Source organism: Sardina pilchardus, chromosome 20 (genome assembly GCF_963854185.1).
Source record: "Sardina pilchardus chromosome 20, fSarPil1.1, whole genome shotgun sequence".
NCBI lineage: Eukaryota > Metazoa > Chordata > Actinopteri > Clupeiformes > Clupeidae > Sardina > Sardina pilchardus.
Genome location: NC_085013.1, coordinates 21946054 through 21968676, shown reverse-complemented (window position 1 = coordinate 21968676; position 22623 = coordinate 21946054). Strand labels below are relative to the sequence as shown.

The following is a 22623-nucleotide window of genomic DNA, read 5'->3' as shown; positions in this document are numbered from 1 at the left end:
GCACACAGAAAAACGTTCTGACTGTCTATCTCATATTAACAAACAAAAAAAAAACATGTCTAATGTTTTCTTCTGTTTTTAATGATCCATAAGCCCGTTATGTAATAAATTAGACAGAACCGAGTCAAGAGAATTCTTTTGGTCAGAAGCAAAGTGGAACAGAAAGACTTTGTTTCTTTATCCACCCACATATGGCCTTTTGAGCGTTACCCAAACATATGTTTTCATTTAACGCTGTGAATAAATAGGAAAATCTGAGGGAAGGGGGGACTATTTCAATCTCATTACCTCATTTAATTTTCAAACGATGAAAAGACCTAACTTCATCATTCTCTACGCAAACAATTTGTCACAAATGTTGCAAATAAAAGAGCCATGTTTGACAAACTCTAATTTAAATAAACACTGCTTCAAAATCTGTTAATCCTTTAGATTATCTGACAAGCCCGGCGCTGCGAAAAACCATGAATGGCACGTAAGCCAGAATCTGATACTTATAGATAATGGTCTATTAACAGCACTCAGACAGACACCTCAGTCATGGTAATTCATCCATGTAAACATTTTATATAAAACATAAGAAACGTCTAAGACATCAGTGCAAACATTGCTTCTAACAAAAACGTACCATAAATGCAGGAATTGAGAACATATTGGATTGTTAAAACCAAACTCACTATACTGCACGCAGAAACCATTGGCAAGAATATCTGCAGCACGGTTCTCAGAAAACAGCAAGAGCTCTTTGAGGAACAGTTCATCCTTAGAATATATTACAGCTCTAAATTCCAGAAAAGAATGCTCAGCTGAGCTCCAAAACCAAACCAGAAACAAACAAGCCATAAATAACTTCTGTTTGTGTCATCCATGCATCATTCACTCTCTTAAACTACAACACTCAATAACTTACAACCATAAAACACTGCATGAAGGATTGTCTCTTCTTGAAATAAAAATAAAAATAAAAAACAAAAGAAAGAAACTTCATAAGACCACTTGTATAAATGTAACTTTAAAGCTGTTGGCAATAACGTGGTAAATTCAGAACAGTCTGAACACAGAGAAAACCACTGGTCTCTTTGCATTTCAAGTCTGAATAACCCAATTGAGTCCCGCTGTCAATTAGGCTGGAATGTAGCTGAAGGATTTTTTGGCACATCAAAGTGTAAATCGGCACAGCCTGGTGCCAAAGCAGGGGGCTCCCCAAGGGTGAACTGAACCCGTTCACATGACGATCCTCTGATCTCTGGCTAGATGTCAAGATCATCTGGCCTCGCTCGACTGCTCGCCCGGCTACTGGGCCGGGGGTCCAGCTGCCTCAGCAGGGCCATGTCCTTGCCCGGGGTCACTTTCTCGGGGTAGTGGAACTCCTGGGTGTGGCAGCAGGGGTACGGAGGCACCTTCTGGCCCAGCTGGTTCTGTTCGGTGCTGTAATTGGTCCAGTTCTGAGCGTTGGCCTGCTTGCTGTAGCTGTCGCAGGAGTTGTTCTTGTCCGTGGTGTTCAGGTTGTATTCCAGGTTAGCCATGGGGGCCGAGCAGTCGTTGTAGTAGACGTAGCTGGACGGCGGCGGCATCTCGCCCATGCAGGGCTTGAGTCGTCCGTTCTGGTGATGCTGACGAGCCGCCTGCTCCCTGACCTGGTCTTTCATCCTCTTAAATATGACATAAAAGAACTCGAAGACGTTCAGGCCCAGGGAGACTAGTGAGACCACCAGCATGAAGATGATGAAGATGGTCTTCTCAGTAGGGCGGGACAGGAAACAGTCGACCTTGTGTGGACAGGGCACCCTCTCGCACGTGTAGATGGCACTGAGGTGGAACCCATAAATGTACCACTGTATCACCAAAAAGGCCACCTCGAAAACAGACTTGAGAATGATGCTCACGATGTACGTGAGGAGAAGGCCCCCTCTCATTTTAATCTTCCCATGTTCCTCCAGGCCATACTTGAACTTCCTCTGCTGAATCTTCTCGAGAGGAGCGTCCACGTTGCCACCTTGGCTCTGGATGGCTCTCAGGTTATCCTCTTTCTTGAGCAGTTTCTCCTCTTTGTGCATGAGGTAGAGGACGTGGCTGAGGTAGAGGAGCGTTGGCATGGAAACGAAGATGATCTGAAGCACCCAGAAGCGCACGTGAGAGATGGGGAACGACTGGTCGTAGCACACGTTCTCACAGCCAGGCTGCTGGGTGTTGCACTTGAAGGCAGACTGTTCGTCACCCCACGCTGATTCCACCGCCGTTCCCAGGACCAGTATCCGGAAGATGAAGAGGACGGAAAGCCAGACTTTGCCTCCCGCTGTGGAGTACGCCTGGACCTTGTCAAGAAGTTTTCCTAAAGCACTCCAGTCGCCCATGACGAAAACGGTTGCTCTGTACACAGGAAGACGGCCAGATTAAGAGCCTAGAACAGTGAATACAGTGAACCCTCACTGTTTACACTCTGTAAGCCCCCCCAAACATCCTTCAACATCTGTCCTCCACATTAAGGCCTCTTATGAAATAAAATGGTCTGCATCTTTCAGGTGTCATTACTGGTCATATACTTTTAAAACTGGGCTAGCCTAGGCTATCCATTAGCCTGTTTCTAAAGTCTCGGCACAGGAGCAGCTGAAACTCCATGTGCCATCCAGATGTGTGCGCACCAGTCCAGCAGTTATCAAACGAACTAGACCAAATACTTAGAAGTAACGATAACAATGTTGTACATTTAAACAGTGATGAAAAGTAATAGAAAACAACATTTCGATGTATTTCCATGACATACGAAGCTTTTAAATTAAACTTTTCCATAATGTTATATATCTAGGCTATACAATGCACATTTCCACTGCCACTGCGTTTATTACCATCAACTGTTTTAGCTTAGATCACAGCAAAGGAGCAGTGTAGTTTCTGAGAAACTTTTCTTGCCTCTTACCTTGTGTTTAGTCAGTGGTCGCGCTGGAAATTTCCAAACAGAACATACAGTACAAAAACGTCAAGTGACTTTAAAAAGTAAAGTTACACATTTTCAATAAACGTTCATATTCCCCATTTTCCATCGTTCCCTCTGTCTTCCTCATCTTTCATCTACCGTTTTTCGTTGGAATCGCCGGGAAAGTTTGAGGTCATCTGATTCCTTATGCAGCCTGCATGACTCCGTGCCTTGATTCATCCCATTTTTTCTCTCCTTAAAAGATGTTTAGGAATGCGAGGATCACAAGGGCGATATATCGCCACCTGGCGCATCATTTAGGAAGTACATACAATAATGATGCTGGAAACTGCACTGAGAAAATTGAGGATAAAATGAGGATACAATTCGATCGAAAACTACACACAAGATTGACACAAATATGATTGAGGGAAAAAACGGTGTTGATCACCCTTGTTATACTCGGGGATGATAATGGGCCTGCATAGAGAAACTTTTTTTTTTTGATCTCTTTGTTATATTACACTTGCTTAGCTTTATTACTGTAGTGTGTTTTGTATCTATCAAATGGGAGCTGTCTTCCCTTAGTTATCTTTCTGCTGTTACAATCATTGATCATGATTAGATTTTTTACTGCATTGTGTTTTATATCAAATACTGTTCCTTCCCCGAGCGCCGCTGTAGCAAGGCAGCTCACTGCTCCCGGTTAGTGTGTGCTTCACTTCACTGTGTGTTCACTGTGTGCTGTATGTGTTCACTAATTCACAGGTGGGATAAATGCAGAGACCAAATTTCTTGTATACACAAGTATACTTGGCCATAGAGACCTAATTAAAAAATCATCCTTATTATCCAGTCTTTTTTTTAAATTACATACTGTAATACCAACATAGGTGTGCTAATACCAACATAGGTCCCCCTTGAAAAGCTCACCCAGCTGTTAATGATCAATCCAGGCAGTGTGAAATTCAGAGCGTGACACAGGACAGTCCTTGACCTCACCCACCAGAAGCACAAAGGGAAGCAGCCATAACATGTTTGAGGAAAAGTTATTTATTCCAATCAGAGAACCTTCTAAGTAAACATCTCATTTAGTTGCATCTGAAAAGACAACGATTTCTGGGAAAAGTGGAGATGGAGGGAGATACAGCAGCGGTAGCTTTGCGTCACTAACATTTCGTATTATATACAACAACTGGCTGAGTCACAGATATCTGCCAGTGAGAATAACTATTCCATAAACATCAAGCCCACGTCATTGGTAGTTTTGCACGTAGTCAGTAGACACTCATATGACCTTCATTCTTGTGTCCTCCAAACGAAGACTTCACTTCTGAGGGGACATGGAGGAGCGGAGGGGGATGACCGCCTCCACCCAGTTGTTTGGCTTGGCCAACATTTGCTCCCAGATGTCGACCTCCTGATTCACCGAGTCCATCCAGTCCACTTTTTTGCCGTAGCTCTGGCCTGGGTCAGAAAAGAATAATCCATTGATAGATCATGAGGATGACTTAATTCATTCTAAAAGCGAAATTATGGTGTGTGAAAAATCAAAGGTTTTTGAACACACAGGACAGACAAGCTAGAGGATCATGTGGGACATTTCACTAAATCTGACAGGACAAAAAAAGTGGATCAAAAGTGGATCAGATAGCACCTTCAATCATCCTCACCTCAGTATTTAAATCGATCCATGCCCACAACAAGTGATGCCCACACCAAGCGATACCCACACCACCTGATGCCCACAAAAAGCGATGCCTACAACAAGTGATGCCAACAAGTCTTGCCCACACAGAGTCGACCCACTCACCTGTGCCCGCGCTGAGTCGCAGCCCGCCGAGGAACTGATTGGAGAGCTTGTGGTGGTCCCAGACGGTCAGCTCGCAGCAGGCCTCTCGCACCTCACCCGCCCTGAAGCCGTCGAACACCATGGCGTGGTTGTACACGGGGCTCTGAGACTTCTTCACCACCCTCGTCTTCTGGCGGCTCTTCTTACTCGTGTCCGGCAGCATGTAACTAGAGGACGAGGAAGGGCCAGAGGGGTACCACATCAGGCGCGGTCAGTGGAAAAAAGGGAAATCTACTGTGTCTATAATAATAATAATACATTTTATTTATATTGCACTTTACACCAAATCAATGACCTCAAAGTGTCTGTGGAGACTCCCTCAACTGTGTCCAATTCATTCATTTTCAGACTATATTTGCTCTGCTTTTTATGATTGTGAATAATTGATTTGTGTTTTATTGAACGAATTTAATGATTTAGAGAACAATTTATTTATGATGTATTTAAGTATTTTTCAATATATAAAACATAGGTAGGCCTACATAGTCCTCATACATATGTAATGAAAAGAATAATATCTATTTCTAAGTATCTATTTTGCAGAGAGGTTCTACACCTTTACACTGAAAAAATATTTTTCAGATTTTGGAAGCACTTTGGCAAACTTGCATTGTAGCAAAATCACTAAAACCAGAAAACTGACCTTGAGAAGCCAATAAAAGAACCCACTGAAACAGTTTAGAGGTCGGTCTACGTCAACAACTACATACGCTACAAACTACAAAGACCAAGAGAGAATCTCCCTTACCACTTCACAAAGGAGTCCACACTATTAGACTTCAGCTGACAGAGATCTTTAGCTTCTTTCAACCACACGTGAACTTCTCCAGTGTTCTGCTTGGACCCACCTACAATCACACCAGAGATGTGAGAAGAACAGGGCATCATCACATATCAAGGCTGATGTAGCAAATGATTCAAATAGATGGGATTTCAATCATGTGAGAGTACCTGCTGACACTTGAGGTATATATTTCAGTGCGACAGACAATGTTCCTCGATAGTCCAGAGATTCCTGCCCCTCACCACCCTTAACGTAAAAAGATGAAGGAAAGGAGAGAAAAAAACATATTCTTAAATAAAGAAAATTACAGATTGACATACTTTATACAAAATGATTTACTTTGTGTGACATTCAAGGCCTGAATACTGAACTATAACCTCAAAAGGACTTCGCTGTCGTGAGATCATAGCGCAGCAGGGCTTGCTCTGTTTACTTTGGCCTGACTTCTGTACCAGGTGATGCTCTATTTACCTTGGCCTGTAAATTGTACCAGGTGAGTGCCTCGTGTCCCCAGTCCCACGTCTTCAGGTTGAGCTCCACCTGGCCCAGAAAGACGTTTCGGCCCCTGGAGTCGTTGTGCCAGACGGACATGTGCAACGTCTTGTCCATCAAATCTTTCTTTTTAATCTTGTACTGCGAGGAAAAACAGAGTGAAATAAACAGGTGTGAACACACACTAATGTCCTGCGCAGAAAAACACGCCATGCTGCGTTATGGCTTATCACACACACTGTGGCGGTGGTATTGCTGTGTCAACAACAGGTAAGCAAGTGGCCAGGTCACCACTATGTACACAAGGAACCACAGACAGCTTTCCGCTCCATTCAGACGGCTTTGTGTAAGTACACACCCTGAGCGATTCGACATAAACTGGGCTGTTTGTGTTCTTCTTAATGGAGGTCTTTCTCTTTGTGCGTCGGAATTTATCCGGGAGGAGGTATGTCTTCACATATCTGGCAAGGACAAAAGGAAGGATTGAGGAGCTTATGTTAGTACTTCACAAAGACACTACAATTAGTGAAGTCATATCATCCGAGGTAAACAAGAAGAACTGCACAGCACAGCAGTTACTAGAGAGAATTCCACACAGAATCTAGGAAACAATGAGAGCTTCCAGGCTACAAGACACCTACTGTACCATAAGTAATTCAATAGAAGTGCTTTTACTGACACAATTTCTACAGGCACATACAGCATACAACTACAGTATATTCTACATACTGTAACAGTGGATTCTCCTAACACTGGGTTATTTTACATTACATTATGTTGATGATACACAAAGCAGTTTTTTGAACAATGTAGTTGGGCAATGTTCCTGAATATTATTGTTTGGGCATGATATTAGGCAAAATATCTTTGCCTAGAGAACTTAACTCTTCAATAGGCAAATTTTCATCGAAAGTGCTACCTTGAAATTGTAGTGCTACAGTAGATGGTGCTCTTTGGTCAAAGGCTTACTTAGTATCAATAAAATTGGAAAGATACCAAGGCACTCATCTAGTAGAAAGTTAAAATGCCTTTATTCTACTTGGCAATACATGACAAGGGAAATTTTCACGATCATTAAATCAGAACATATGTAAGTGGTTATACGACTGCCCAGCAACAGTGCTCAAAGAGTTACACCACATGTTATCAGTCTCAGGCCTTGAAGATTGTTGTGGTTGTGAGTAACCTACGGGTCGGTGCGTTGTTTGCGTGCACTGCCATAGGCCAGGTCTTGGCATTGTTCCACCATGATGATAAGCTCTTCAGCCGGGCTGAACATCATTGCGAACTCCACCGCGCCTTGAACCAGCACATTCCCATAATCCCCGGCGTCACTGTAAATGCTCATCAAACTGCCCATACGCTGCAGACAGTAAACAACAACACAGGAAAGAGTTAAGTGTGCAGTTACCTACAAACAACCAACACACATTCCTATCAACTGTATTTCTATATTGTAGAAATGGCTATAATAAAACTTGAACTTGAACCTTGAAGTCCTTGACTATGTATGAATTCATAAAAATCATTGACATCTAAAACATATTGCAACAATGAACAAAAGCATTTCTTCCCATAGAAATTCTTCTTGAAACATCTATGTCCATCAATATCCTTAGGGACAGTTTCTGATACACATTCCGACACACATATTAAGCATAGTTCTGGACTGGACTGGAGAATTTCAATTGAGATTTCCATTGGGAATAAAACGCTTTTAGTCCATGACAACAAGGGGCTAATCCATGTCGCTAACAAGCACTGTACATGGGAGCTTGTGTGCAGATAGTCTTTGACTTTCTTGAACACTGCTATGTTGGATCCTCCACCCATCCATTGGCCTTGTGGATGTGCATGGCCTTGCACTGCACTACGCTGCCTCTAAAGTTGTGCTGACCCCTGCAGATTAACACATTCGACAGGTGAGGGCTGCCCACACACCCGCCTGCCTATTCACAGTGTTTACTCGGGACCCGTATGGAAAACTGGCCTTTGCCAAGCTTGCATCTTGTGTCTCGATGCATATCATGTAAAAAGGATGGGAAATGAATGCTGAAGCAGTGGAGGATCAATGTCGAGTTTGTACCCACCCCTGCAGATAATGCGCTCGACAGGTGACTCTTCCTGCCCGAGAGCTCGGACCCGTAGCTGGACACTGAGCTCTGGTCATCGCCCGAGTCGAGTCCCTCATCCTAAAACACGGCACACAAAACACATCCAAACGTGGTGCAGTGCAGGAACCAAAACATATAACACCATGACATGGATTAGAGTGAGAAAACCACAGAGCGTGCTAAACAAACACATGCTATCTATTCACACTAAACAACACAGAACCAGAACAACAGTGCACGCCATGAGGCAAACTACTGTACAAGCAGATGCAGGCAATCACTGCAGAACATGCAATATTCAGAACACGTACTGTAGCTCTTGACACCTCCTCCATGCAAAATATATGGTCTAGACGGTACGTAGCATACAGAATGACACACTGAACAAACTACATGAATCACTCACAACGGCAGTAAATGCAAACTTACTTTACCTATAAAACACATGAAATACCTAGAAAATACATGAACATGAGTTCTCCTTACATGGAAGACGAGTGTGAAAAAGTAAATCAAATGAATGGAAATGTCCATTGGTAAACCAGAAACGTACTTTGTAGAAACATGTGTGTGTAAGTCATTTGAGAAATCTTAAGCAAAAGACACACTAACCTCCCATTCAGCGTTGGATGCAACAATCCCTTTGGTTGCTTCAGACAGTGGCCCTCCCTCTAAAACAGAAATAACATTATGCTGTCTATGTCTGATACTTCATGCACAGATATGAGTGTGTGTGTGTGTGTGTGTGTGTGTGTGTGTGTGTGTGTGTGCACTTCAGAAATGACTGCACTATTACTCTGTAGGCACATAAAACCGTAGTGTTGAAATGAGTGTGTTGTACCACTGAAAGCACATTAAAAAAATGACTGTATCCTACAAAAACAAGTGCTACTGTTTTTGGCACTCAAACCCTAATGCAACAGTGACTCAGCATTAAAAGGATTGGTTTGGGCCCAAAGGCCAGGCTGAATCAGGGAAGCCTCGACACTTCTGCAGCACAAACGAAGACACTTTTAGTGCGCACAGGGCCCCCTGGAGTTCCCTTCTCTCCGAGGGTGCAACTGAGCACAATTGGGCTTTCAGATCACGGTGTTTACAGACTGTGTTTAAAAAAGCAGAGAGTGTTGCAAGGCAAGCATTCAAATCCAGCTCAAGGCCCCTTCCACAAGCATAGCATTAATCAAAGCAGCCCTCCGCGGCTCTCCCTCTCCTCCCGTTCCCTATTTAGGAAGTCTTGGGAGAGAAAATCGGACAGAGCGGATGACAAACGATATCGGCTTTTAAAAGGGTGTGTCAATGCCAAGTAGGGTGGTGTTGCAGCTAGAATGTCACAGCTTCGGGCCGTGACACGAACACTCTAGCACAACACAGGCCGGGGCAGATGGCTGGGCTCTGAACTGTGTGTAATTTATGTCAACCATCAGGAAAAATATTTACTCTGCAGAAACACAAGAAATCTTCATAGCGTGTAACTAAGACAAAACATAATCTGTTAAAGTCATGATACATGGGTCAACTTTTTGAGCAATGTTGCTTGGCAACCATATAATTAGTTCCGTGTATTCTGATTAGACGACCATGACAATTTGCCTATACTGATGACTAACTGACTAACTGTTCTCCAAAACAAAATACCTAATATGAATGGAAATGTGCAAGCAACCACAATACACAAAGCCACAATGACTTATTGTGAAATTGTTTAGATTATTGTTAAAAAAAAATGAATACAAATAGTGTAAATACAAATAGGTTTACATACCTTTGATTCCACCAGCCTTCTCAGAGGGCATGACGACTATGGCCGGTATTTTGTAATTTCCATTTCCCAGTTGTACAGTTGGGTTGGGCTGGTCTTCGGGCCTAAGAGGACGTACATCAACACTTGAGGACACATGTTCAGGGGTCACGCTTCTCTCCTCAGACACATGCACATCACCGACAGCGGCAGACGCAAAGGGGTTTCCCTGCCGCGTTTCAAAGGGCGAGCCTTCAGACGCTTCGACGCGTTCAGGCAGATCAGCATCCCTCTTGCGCATCTCCTGCCTGCCGTCTCCACTAAGCGTCTCACTGAATATCACACTCCCCGTGGAGTCGCTGCCACTGAGCTCTAGATCGTCACTAACATCCCCATCTGTGTCGCGTCGTGGCGCACCAGTTGACACCGTCTCTTCCACTAAACCAGGGGCCAATGAGGAGGTGCCCGTCGCCAGGTCTCGGCTGACCTCTTGGGACTTGGCGGACAGGGGCCACGTATCCTCTTGATCGTAACCATGAGGTTTTGTGGCGCCTCTGATCTCGCCCACGGTCACTTCCTCTGAGAGTGTGTGAACGTCCTGTGCGCTGGTCATGTAATCGTCACTCGGTTGCGACGGCAAGACTCTGAGGGCCCTCGCAGGCTTCATTCGGGCGCTGTGGACATTTGCAGGCATGCTCCACGCCGCGTCCTTCTCCCCCATGGCCGAGCCCGACGTCGTTATAGACGAGGAATGTGACTCTCCTCCAAGGCTTATCTCAGAGAGAGTGTCGTCCAGTTCCATTTGGTCTCTGCCCCACGGGACCTCTGTTTGTGCAGCCGGCAATTTAGTCTCAGTACCCCTCTCATTTATTTCCAATTCATCTTCTTTGCTACGGACCTCAAAACTGTCCTCTCTGATATAGCTGTTTTCTGTCTGCTTGGCACGATGCCCGTCACCTAATTGTGAGCCGCTTAAATCGCTAGATAGCATTTCATCTTCTGCATGAGCAACTAGGAAGGAACGAGCGCTCCGTTTTGGAATCTCATATTCCACCTCAGGAGACTCCCCAAAATCAACTAATTTGTCCTCTGGCCGTTCGCGGCCAGCATACTGAATAGACTCGCTGGTGTCCACTGGAGAGTCTTGACTCTCTACTGAGGGAACTTCATTAAGCCGGGCTGGCTCGAAGGCCTTGTATTTAATGCCAAGAGCTTTGTTATCACCAACTGTCTCATCCTCTGTTTCCCTGCTTTTGAACTCTGCTGAATGTGAGCCCGTTTTGCCAAATATGTAAGCACTACCGTGCAAGTCCTCTCTCGGTGGACTCTCCTCCACATCTTTTGTGCTGGACAGCACCTGTATGTTTTCAAACTCCTCACTGCCTGTGACTTGTGGAGAATGTGAGGCACTGTGGGATAGATAACCGAAGTCCATCCGGGGCTGTTGCTTCAGTGTAATCATCTCTGGCCCCTCCATCTCAAACAGACTTTTCTCGAGAACCTCTGCGGGCTCACTGCTAGAGCAGGAAGTGACATCTGGAGATTGAGATCTGAAGGAAGCCACTTCATAACTTATCACTTCCGCTGGCTCAGTGGTGGAGTTTGAGGAGAGTGAACTTGTGGTTTCAGGCTCTGCGCATTCTGCTGTGTCAGAATCAGCGCTTCTCTTTACAAATGTTCTCCGCTGAGGCAGAGGCCTCTCGCTTACGTGAGAAATGTTTACGTCGTCCGAGACATTCTCCTTGTATTGCAGAAGGACCGGGTCACAGGGCGTTTGAGGGACAGACTGGGACTCTTCGGAGTCTGACGACGAACAACTAGTATGGGCCTCAGACCCCTCGTATCCATCACGCTTCAAGTCAGACTGGGTCACGGTGTTGGGTTCAACAGATATCTTCACCCAGCTGTCCTCCACAGATGCCCCTTTGCGCAAAGCGGGAGGGAGAGACACCATTCTGCTCGACTCGTGAGCCGGCGTGACAGCATCCTTCGAGGTGGCGCTGGACTTGAAAGGCATGAAGGCAAAACTCCTGTTCTCGGCAGGAGGTAAATCGTTTACTCCTGGTGAATGATTGCCAGGCACACTGGCAGCAGCAGCGCTGGCGGAGGTGTGTGAGTGTGTGTCGACGAAAGGGTTAGAGGATTTTCCAGCAGGCTGCTTTGCCCCTTCATCGCGGTAGCTTTGCGACTTTTGTCGGCCAATGTCAGAGGACGGCTCTGCAAGATAGGATGGTACTGTCATTCTCATGTTGACAGTCACTGCCTTTGACAGAAAGCGAAAGCATGGCTCTGCTATCCTACGCATGGTATATACTTCTATAGACACCATGACGGGCATTTGTAATATTACATGCAGTGCACATGTAAACAATGCCTCATCTAATGTCATGGAAATAAATGTTAATATCAATGTCAGGGAACAAAATATGCAAAGCGACATAACATGTGAAACAATGACTGTAGCCATTATTTCTCTGTAGACCCACCATCGTTCAGATCGAAATCTTCATCAGTGTATTCCCGGTATGTCTAATGGGTCAGTAAAACACTATTAATTACGGAACTGCGTCTGTTACATAATTGTTGTGCTTGAAATAAAAGAGAGTTGCATTTTAACAAACCTCTTCAGCAAAAGCCGGAAGATGCCTGGAGGTGGATAACTGACTAAAATGAAACACAAATCTGTTTCAAGCACATATTATTCAACAGAAAGACCCTGAAAACAACCATGGCCTTCATGTCTCTGAAAACACAAACCTTTGTACTGAATAAATACTTGTTTACATTTTTACAAAAAGCTTATCATACTACAAGGAGTGGTGGAAAGAATCACTGGACTGTGATTGGCTATCATGAGGATAGCAAAGTGGTGCATTAAGACAATCATAACTGTTACTGTACTTTGAGTCTCCCCGGCCTTCTGTTGCAGTGTAAGTCATGAAGGGGTTAATCTTGGGTGCTACAAAATAAACACAACAGGGGTGACTTATAGCATCTATAGGACACATTAAACAAGCAGCATACATCACACAAAGGCATAAAGTCTACAGAGCAACTATAAATTAATTTTGATACGTTCTGTAAAAGTGTCAAATGGCAGATAAATGACTGGTAACAAATGAAGCATGTGTAGCCAAGCCTAGTAGCCTACCTGGTGTTCTCTTTTTCCTCATTGAGGACTTGACGACAGCTGTGATGTCGCATGGCTGGCCGTAACGTTTCGCCTTCAGATCCTCGAACCACTCACCCGTCATGACCCTCACCTGCGTAGGGTCTGGGGTGGTGGCCTTCAGCCGCCTAAAACATAAAAAGGTTATGTCTTCATGATGACCATAACCTTCAACTTCCCCCAGACACCTGTGTGTGTGTGTGTGTGTGTGTGTGTGTGTGTGTGTGTGTGTGTGTGTGTGTGTGTGTGTGTGTGTGTGTGTGTGTGTGTGTGTGTGTGTTTTGGGTATCACAGTAAGCCTACTCCATTTTCAACCATGTATCTTGTGTCAGAATCGCACACACGCACCGTGCTGTTGACTACATCTTAAAGTGCTGTTGCAATTTAATTATTCACTTCAGCACACCGAATGCATTTGTTAAGATTAATTCCAGACCACGGAAGCTGAATTAATGAGCTGAGCCTTTTTTGGCAGCAGATGTTTAGAGGCATGGAGTGACAACAGACCATAATGGCAGTGAGCGAGTAGCCAAAGCCTACTTTCCTTGCCTTTGGTTTGTGAATATGTCTATCATCATAGGCTACATACCTTTGCCGTCCGGTGTCACACTTTCTCAACTCGTCATCTCTCTGCAAAACTTTAAGGATTGCCGCTTCCTCGTCTGCGGACAGAAAGCTCAAATCCAGGAGCTCCGGAAAGTTGGTGCTCGGCTTCATCGCAGACTGTCGTTGCTTCGTTCCACCTGTAACAAGCACTAGCCACAAAGTTCCCTCGAACCCTCTCGCCACTCTCTAGATCCACCCCTACTAATACTACAAGGCTACTATGTGTCCATTGTGAGCACGGGATATAACACTCATGTTGAAAACAAAGCTCTAACAAACTTGTCCTCTCTTTGAGTGGGCTGAGCAACAGGTTGGTCTTGTTTTTTTGTTTTGTTTTGTTGGAGGGAGAAGACTGCGTCGTATTTTGATATCCTGATCACCATACAGTGAGTAGCCCAAGCGGAGCACGGCGAGGTGTGTGACGCCTCAGTGGCGATGGTGTAGGCTACTCTCACTGAGCTGAAAATTGGGTAGACAAGAAAATCAAGAACTGCAACTCCACGAAACTTCTACTGTCAAATTTAGAAAGCACTAACCCTGACATTGAAAAGCATCCTATGCCTAATCATGAAATTGTAAATGATTGACAGAGCCATTGTGCACTTGGTAAACGCCCAATTAGAAAAAAAAAGTTTAATATTTACTCTCACAAGACCAAACCCATGTTTGTCATTCATGTTTGCAATCACTGAACAGTGTTAATGGTCGAATTGTTTTTGAACAGTGTGTAGTCTATTTCTGTCTTCAACTATTTCAAAAGAATGTGTTCATGCATGGGCAGCAAAGCACACCTAAAGCTTGTAGAGACATGTATTGGATATGGAGATGATAGCTGCCCTGGATCATTTGCAGTAGCTTAGCCTATTGATCAGGCCCAGGCCAGCCTATGCTTACGAAGGCAAAATATAGGCCTACATCCACACCAATACAGAATATAGAGTGTAACATTATGGTGCTAGAGTGTAGCAATGGTGCTGGCTGCGGGAGTTTCACACTAGCTCAAACAAGTTTCAGACAGGTGTTGTCCATTACAAGTTTGCCTCTCCTACAAGATGTGAAAAAAACTAAAGGCTGCCAACAGTGCAAAGAAAGACTATAGGGTATTACATTCACACACTCCACCTTCTCCAAATACAATTGTTCAGAGGGTGTGGACCTAAGCACCCTCCTTTACTTATTGTGTCATCGGTGTTCAGCTTGACTATCATTACTTAATCAAATCTGTGTTTGAGGTTACGTGCTTTTTGACATATCAGAGTCACCACTTACCATACATACACCACTTTGATGTAACTATGTTAGGGGTGAGCAGTGGTATTAATATTAATGAATGAACATGATTTTTTAAAATTATTTTTTATTATGGATCACAGACAGAGTGTTTTAGAGATGAATGAGAGTGCATTTAAGACACATTATGCTAAATGGATTGGGGTGATTGTTTTTTTTCCTGTGTGGGATTACAGTAATTCATTTGTTTTCTAAACTTTTAGTGAACATTGAAGTACAGTGAAACACCACTAGATGGCATTCTATTCCGATCATAAAATACTGGGAGCACTGGTAGAGAATGCTTGCCTTGCTGTGTCTTCCATTCAGACCTCAGTGTTCACATTCACATTCAAACTCGATTTTTACACAAATGTACCACCATTCCCAGTATCATACAATAATTCCACAATTTACAACATGTCCAACTACAGTCTATGTAAAGTAAGATAGGCTAGAGACCTACAAGACAACGGGAGAAATGGGCAAAGGCTTTAATTTCGAACAAAAGTGATTGTAACCATCACCTAAAGAGTCAAAGAAATACCACAGCACGGAACTGACAGACGTGATCTTTCAAAGCCAGTCCAGCGGCTACGGGCTACAGTCCCACCGGAGCAATGACGTCAGTAGCCTAACCAAGAGATGCGAAGTGACCATAGAAATGCCATTTCCAGAATCCAGAGCGCTGGGCTTAGTTGTTACCCTGAAGCAGGTCTCCACATTTGGCCGATCTGTTTCTGCTAGATCTGTGCATTGTACGCAAACCGGTGCTCACTGCTCAAGCTGTGATATTTCGGTCAAACCCAAATTCAGCGCTTAGTCGCTGCAGTTGGCATCCTGCAGGAGAAAGCTTTTCCGGACGCTCGTCAGGATTTTCATCCTAAGAAGTAAATTATTTATGATTCACCGGGGAGGCATACTAGAGCATCTTCTGTCTGACATGCAATCGAGCGACCACCGGGCTTGGTAGCGGGGAGTTTGTAGCGCGAGACGCGTAACGGGGAGTAGCGTGGAAAGAAACACGGCGGTTACATGGGTTGAAGCAGCGTTTACGAGCAGTTTTACCAACTGGACACTATGCCTGATGACAGAACGTAACCTCGTTCAAAGGCATCTTTAGCTGTCTGTTGTGACAGCGCGGTGGATGTGAAGATGGCGACGGGAACGGGCTGGCAGCAGCAGTACAGTCCTGCTTCTAGCAACCCCCCTTCAACCACTGGATTAGGGAATAATCCTTCAACGTCGTCGAATTTGTTTTACGAAACTGCTCTTACCATGGAGTACACGCAAGACCTGCATCTGAAAATGAGCAAAAAGATAGCACAACTGACTAAGGTTAGTAGCTGAAGTCTGCGCCTCATCATGGGATGCTGCTTTGTTCGTGCAAGGTGTCGCACCAGTGTTACGCTACCTGTTTTTCTTTGATTCTTTATTCATAGGGTACTTCGTACAAATGTAGGCCCTCTCCATGTACGTTTAGTAGCTATTTCTTACATTTCATTCAGCCATGATGGCATCCAAAAACTCGCAGTTTTGCAATAGGCTGTTGCCTAGATGCTGTGGGGAAGCTACCCTCTCTGAAATGCCTAAATACTGACCTCACAGCAAGTCCAACTGTACATCAATTGGCGCATACTCTTGTTTACCTAGCGGCTCCCTGAGTTTTTAAACATATAACAAAATGAAGGGCTTTTATTTATTTAATTTGGTTTGAATTCACTCCAATCATTTAGCCTCATGTCCCTTTATCGATTTGTAAATACCTGCGGGGGCCAAATCACTCCATCCCATTAACAAAATGTTTTTTGTTACATCCACACCATTCATATTGCAATATCTATGAGTGAATAGCTGGTTGGTAGCCTACATGTGAAACAGTTTTCTGTGAATACCAGAACAGAACTGTATGCTGTGATCACGACTTTTGGAGATCACTGTGACAGTTGGGGGTGTCATCAGCCTAATCTTCTTATATAACTCAGATCCAAGTTCATCAATCCGAATCCGCTAATGAGCGCATCAGTAAATAAACTAGGTTAAGTCACCACTAGGGAATAGAGGCACTCTCTCTCTCCCCCTCTGTCTTCAAAAACAAAATGTAAGATATGCAAGACGAATGTTTCCAAGCGTGTAGACTTAATTTGGCTTGGAGCTTAAAAGTAGAGCGGTTTAGGTGGTCCCTTCTGATTAAAGATTGTCAGCAATCTCTTGAGATTTGTATCAGCAGTATCACGGAGATGCCTCGCAGTGCTGTTTCATACTTCCATATAATGTTACTCTGCCTATTGTTACTTATTATCATGAGCGAGTAAAGAGCGATTTTAGGCCATGAAAACAGTAGCGTGTTGTTTGTTGATGTGCCGCTGTACAACACAATTTTGGGCCCTTTCAGTGACCCACTCTGCCTGTTGATTCCTCCAGGTCATTTATGCACTCAACACCAAAAACGACGAACATGAGGACGCCATCCATTCCCTGAAGGAGGCCCACGAGGATGAGGTGCAGCACATCCTGTCGGAGACGCGCGAAAAGATCCTGCAATACAAGAGCAAGATGGGAGACGAGGCCGACCTCAAGCGGCGCCTGCAGTCGCTGGAGGAGTCGGTCGAGCTACACGAACACATGAAACGGCAGGCGCTGGCCGAGTTCGAGATGTACCGACAGCGCATGGAGGACACCCAGCTGTGCACGGAGGCGCAGCACACGCAGCGCGTGGTCAGCATGTCGCGGGAGGTCGAGGAGATGCGCCACGACTTCGAGGAGAAGCTACGCGCCTTCGGCCTAGTGCAGGCCCAGTTCGAACAGGAGAAACGCCGCGCCGTCGAGGACCTCAAATCCACGCACCGGCATGAGGTCCAGGACCTGCTGCAGAGCCAACAGAACCAGACCGCCTCCTCCACCATGGACCAGGAGAAGCTGGCGGAACTGCACCGGGCCGAGGTGGAGGACCTCATGGAGCGCGCGGAGGAGCTCACGCAGGAGAAGGTGCGCTTGGTGGAGGAGTACGAGGCCAAGCTCACCAAAGCCCAGGCCTTCTACGAACGGGAGCTGGAGGCCATGAGACGCACTCAACAGCTCACCACCGAGAACCTCCTGGCCTGGAAGCGGACTGAGGTGGAGCTCCGAAAGGAGTTTCAGTTGCAGGAGGCTGCGCTGCAAAGGACTCTGGCAAAGCTGCGCGCCGAGCTCCAGAGAGCGCAGGAGGAATCTAGGGAGAACAGAGATAAGACAAACAGACTGCAGGCCAACATGAACAGCGCTGAGTGCACAATAAAGGTGAAACCACATGCGGCCATTTGATGGTGTTACAATGGCACACACACTTTGGGTTCATGGGGTGATATATAGAAACATGCCATTGAAACATTGTTTGGTTCTATATAGCGCCTGGTGTAGTATAGGCAGGCGATATACTATGAGCAAAATATGCAGTAGTATTTACACACATACACTCCCATAGGCCTCAGATGTCCTCACAGTACTCTGGCTACACTGTTTGAGGACATCGGTTCAGTTTTAATCTGAACATCTAAACATACACTGTGTCACACCTCACAGAAGAAAACCATTAGGTGAAAATCTTGGGAGAAATTATATTTGTGTTCCTATAAACTGCAGTGTTGCTTTGATGGTGCTGTTGAAGGACGTGGCGGTAACATTGCTGAGACCTTGTGTGTGTGTGTGTGTGTGTGTGTGTGTGTGTGTGTGTGTGTGTGTCAGGAGCTGCACAAGCAGCTGGAGGAGGCCATCCAGGACGGCGAGATCTGGGTGATGCAGCTGAAGGACACCGAGTACGAGCTGGAGTCGAGCCGGGAGCGCGTGCAACAGCAGGCCACCGAGATCCTCCACAAAGCCAGTGAGTGGCCTAAACCCCCCATGTGTTCGTGTCCACATGCTCATATCCACATGCATTGTTTATAAATAACGGGTCCAGGCAAGGCAAGGCAATTTTATTTACTTATCGCATTTCATACACACAGGCAATTAAGGACATGATTTTCCTGTAGCTGCCTGTGTATGTATTTGATTGGTTGGTATGTTAACAGAAGGTTTGTAGCGCTGGAGCCATGACAGCTGAGGTACCCAGTCTATCATCAGGTGCATGTTAAAAAGCTGTAGTTATCAGGGGGATTCACTCAAAACAGGTTTTCATGTCAGTGTCAGGCAAAGTGAGAGAAAGCAAAGAATATTCTCCTTTCCTTTCCTCATACTGTGGCTTTTGGAAGTCATTAATTTTTTTTTTTAACCCTCATCTTGTCCTTGGGGTCAATTTGACCCCAAACAATGTTTAACATCATAAAATATATGGTTCACTTTTTTTGTTTTGCTTCAAGTTTCATGACTTTTCCTCATTTGAAGGGTACAACAGAGTAAACATGAAATTTGCACAAAAATATGTTTCCAATGTCCTGTAAAAAAAATAGTTACGTTGGTGTTCTTGGGGTCAATTTGACCCCATTTTTATGAAACATGAGGTAAATGAATATTTGACACAATATGAATATTATTACTGTAATAGTATGAGAACATGTACTTATTATCATTATTACATAAACAAGTACATATTACATATAAGTTATTTTGGCAGGTCTGAAAAAGTCCAAAAACTCAGCCTTTGGGCTATTGACACTGGATTGGCCATATTGCCAGCCAGGGTTCCAGGGTTCATAAAGGGGTGTGGGGGTGTGGGATTGTTTTTTAGGGCTTTTGATGGTGGTTATTACACTCTTGTTAAGTACCTACCAAAAAAAACTGGGTAAAAAAAAATATTTCAATCAGTTTTTGAGAGTTTTGTTAGCTGGGGTCAAATTGACCCCAAGGACAACGAACGTCGGTAAGATTTGAGGACAACATGAGGGTTAATGATTCCTCTAAGTCTAACCCAACCCTTCACTGCCTGTTTCATCTATTACCAGTTCCTTGACAAGCTTTAGGCTGCTGCTCCTAACATGAGCAAATAAGTCGGCTCGGACGAGTCTCTCGTTATTGTATTGCGATCCCTGCGAGCCCGGCGGAGCGGTCACGTCTTCGGTTGTGTCCAGGTCAGATCGGGTCGCTGCAGGCGACGCAGATGAGCCAGGAGGCGACGATGCGCGACCTGGAGTCGGAGCAGAACCGGCTGCGCGAGCGCATCGTGGAGCTGGAGCACGAGAGGGAGCAGCTGCACACGCACAGCAAGAGCCTGGACGAGCAGCAGCGCCAGCAGATCCAGGCGCTGGAGAAAGTAGGACACACACACACGCGCGCACACACACACACGCACGCACGCACGCACGCACACGCACACGCACACACACACACACACACACACACACACACATACTCTCAGACACACACGCGCACACACACACACACACACACACACACACACACACACACACACACACACACACACGCACACACACACACACACACACACACACACACTCAGACACAGACACAAATAGAGCTGTGCATCCACCATGCAAACACCACCCCATCCTCCTCCTCCTCTCCCTCCTCCTCCTCCTCCTCTTCCTGCTCCTCCTCCTCCTCCTTCTCCTCCTTTCCTTCTTCCTCCTTGTCCTCCATCCTCCTGCTCCTCCTCCTTCTCCATCTTCAGCTTCCTCCTCTTCCTTAGCCTCTTCCTCCTCCTTCTCCATCTTTCGCTTCTTCCTCCTCCTCCTCCTCCCTTTTTCTCATCCTCTTCCTCCTCCTCCTCTTCCTTCTCCTTTTCCTCCTCCTTTCCATCCTCTGCTCCCCTTCTCCGTATGTCTCCTCTCTCCTCCTCCTCTTCCTTCCCTTTGTCCTCCTCCTCATCATCCTCTTCCTCCCCTTCTTCTCCTTCCTCTTCTTCCCCCTACTTCTTTATCCTCCAGTTCCTCCTCTTCATTCTCTTCCTCCCCTTCTTCTTCCTCCTCCAACTCTTCTTCTCCCTTCATCCTCCACTTCTCCTTCTCCGTACATCCCTCCCATTACACCCCAACACACACACATCTACGCAGTCAAGTCTCCCGGCCCGTGGCTCATCTCCGTCTGTGTCTTCTCATTAAACTCACTGCTGGGATGTGGAGCAGATCCAGCCACCCGTATCCCCTTCATCCTCTTCTCCATCTCTGCTTCCAGCCGCCTTACCCGCCTTACCCGCCTTACCCGCAGCATTAACCAAGATTACACCAGCGCCCCAAAGCCCCTTCTGATTGAGATCAGTCCGTCTGTGACTCTCAGCTATAATTGTTTGTGTCAGATGATGGAAATTAGGAAAGTAATTTCTTCAATAAATTCAGTCCCACGGACAGTATCGCTTAATTTTGAAAATCATTTACACATTTATTGGATGTGTGTTTATGTGTGACATTTTTTGCATATTTTTGATGGACATAAATTGACGGCTATGTAGCCTGTAAATACTTTTGAGTTACATAACTCCCTTTGTGCTGATGAACTTAAGATTTCAAATATGGAAGACCTTTTCATGGGCCATTTTCCCAGATCTAAAAATGAAGGGGAAATAAATGGCTTGACCTGATAGCGCACCTCCTCAGATATTCCTCTTCTATAAAATTATGATGAGTTTTAGTAGGAATGGGATATTTTGAAGTGCATTTTCATGCTTTCATTTCTAATGCTGCTTGTACAAGTCGCTCCAAGATGGAGCACAGAAATGGCTCGCTCTGCTCTTGCGGTTAAACCCACGTCTGTGTCTGTCGCTCCTCTCCCCCCTCGTCCAGACCCTGATGGAGGAGAAGGAGAAGTACGAGTCGGAGCTGGCGCAGGTGAAGGCCAAGTACGAGGAGGAGGTGGAGCGTCTGAAGGAGACGCAGGCGCAGGCGCTCGACGAGCTGACGGAGAAACACATCGCCATGCAGGAGAGCGCACGCACCGCAGCCGAGAGAGAGAAGAACCAGAGGATCGCTGTCAGTACACACTGCCATGCACTGCACCCCACTGATTGATTGATTGATTGATTGATTGATTGATTGATTGATTGGCTCACTGATGGATTTATTTGATTGATTGATTGATTGGTTCACTGATTGATTGATTAATTGATTAATTAGTTAATTGAGTTTTCAGCACAAATGGTATTGGGTATGAGGAATGCAAATAGATTGCGAAGGTTTAGTTTAATGTTTGGTTTTAGTAAATGGTTGCAGTAATGGAACAGTGAGCGAGCAGATTTCCACTCGAATAGACAGCCTTAGCCTACAGTCATGTTATAAGTAATACGTTGGAAATAGCTACAAATATCTCACATTTCAACAGTTTGTTGAGGGTATATTAGCACAAAATGAATCTGTATAATTTTCCCTGTTTCCAGATAAATTATACAGATAGATGTGCCAGCTTGATAGTAAAAGCTCAGCTAATTAACCCCAGAGACCGCTCATTTGCTGAGCTGCCGAGATCGCGCTGAAGGATTTATGTGAAAAAAAAGCAAAAAAAGTGTTAAGAGGGTCACTGAAATACAGTGCTGTTACAAGCTGTTAGAGGACACACACAAAGTGTTATGGCTCGGCCTGCAAGTCACGCTTAGAATGATTAATGTGTGCTGCGCTTCTATTGATTACTGTTTGCCATCATCTGCACAATAAGGGCTCTTGTGTGAAAGATTAACATTGCTGGCATGATACACAGTGTCATCAACTATAGTTGTAAACACCAATCACTCTCCGATGAGTCCTCTGCTTGTCTAATCAGCA

At 45.1% G+C, this 22623-nt stretch overlaps 3 protein-coding genes across 3 annotated transcripts in view; 1 reads left to right on the top strand and 2 right to left on the bottom strand.

The window, feature by feature from the left end:
- Nucleotides 1-545: 545 nt before the first annotated feature.
- Nucleotides 546-3101, bottom strand: gja1a (gap junction protein alpha 1a). The gene is made up of 2 exons (XM_062523431.1): nucleotides 2918-3101; nucleotides 546-2370 (listed from the first exon to the last, which is right to left on the bottom strand). The coding sequence occupies exon 2, from the start codon at nucleotides 2352-2354 to the stop codon at nucleotides 1251-1253; it is 1104 nt and encodes a 367-aa protein (XP_062379415.1). The 5' UTR covers nucleotides 2355-2370; nucleotides 2918-3101; the 3' UTR covers nucleotides 546-1250.
- Nucleotides 3102-3962: 861 nt separating this feature from the next.
- si:ch211-266g18.6 (synaptotagmin-like protein 2) lies at nucleotides 3963-14003 on the bottom strand. Its single transcript, XM_062523224.1, has 15 exons — nucleotides 13653-14003; nucleotides 13046-13191; nucleotides 12796-12853; nucleotides 12516-12558; nucleotides 12381-12423; nucleotides 9919-12111; nucleotides 8769-8827; nucleotides 8133-8234; nucleotides 7233-7405; nucleotides 6401-6503; nucleotides 6022-6183; nucleotides 5718-5796; nucleotides 5515-5614; nucleotides 4728-4933; nucleotides 3963-4381 (listed from the first exon to the last, which is right to left on the bottom strand). The coding sequence occupies exons 1-15, from the start codon at nucleotides 13778-13780 to the stop codon at nucleotides 4242-4244; spliced, it is 3735 nt and encodes a 1244-aa protein (XP_062379208.1). The 5' UTR covers nucleotides 13781-14003; the 3' UTR covers nucleotides 3963-4241.
- A 1579-nt stretch (nucleotides 14004-15582) lies between these two features.
- Nucleotides 15583-22623, top strand: part of fam184aa (family with sequence similarity 184 member Aa) — a 35706-nt gene continuing 28665 nt past the window's right edge. Inside the window, exons 1-5 of the mRNA XM_062523586.1 lie at nucleotides 15583-16276; nucleotides 17363-18217; nucleotides 18662-18797; nucleotides 19984-20165; nucleotides 21652-21837. Of these exons, the coding sequence (XP_062379570.1) occupies nucleotides 16094-16276; nucleotides 17363-18217; nucleotides 18662-18797; nucleotides 19984-20165; nucleotides 21652-21837 (1542 nt within the window). The 5' untranslated portion in view covers nucleotides 15583-16093. The remainder of the gene's footprint in view (nucleotides 16277-17362; nucleotides 18218-18661; nucleotides 18798-19983; nucleotides 20166-21651; nucleotides 21838-22623) is intronic.

Bases quoted from the DNA above. Each gene is read 5' to 3' on its own strand.
- gja1a (XM_062523431.1), bottom strand. From the start codon at position 2,354: ATGGGCGACTGGAGTGCTTTAGGAAAACTTCTTGACAAGGTCCAGGCG.
- si:ch211-266g18.6 (XM_062523224.1), bottom strand. From the start codon at position 13,780: ATGAAGCCGAGCACCAACTTTCCGGAGCTCCTGGATTTGAGCTTTCTG. The intron at 12,854-13,045 runs GTAGGCTACTAG...TTTATTTTGTAG, and splicing joins GAGGAAAAAGAGAACACCAG to CACCCAAGATTAACCCCTTC. The intron at 6,184-6,400 runs GTGTGTACTTAC...TTTTCCTCGCAG, and splicing joins TTTATGTCGAATCGCTCAGG to TACAAGATTAAAAAGAAAGA.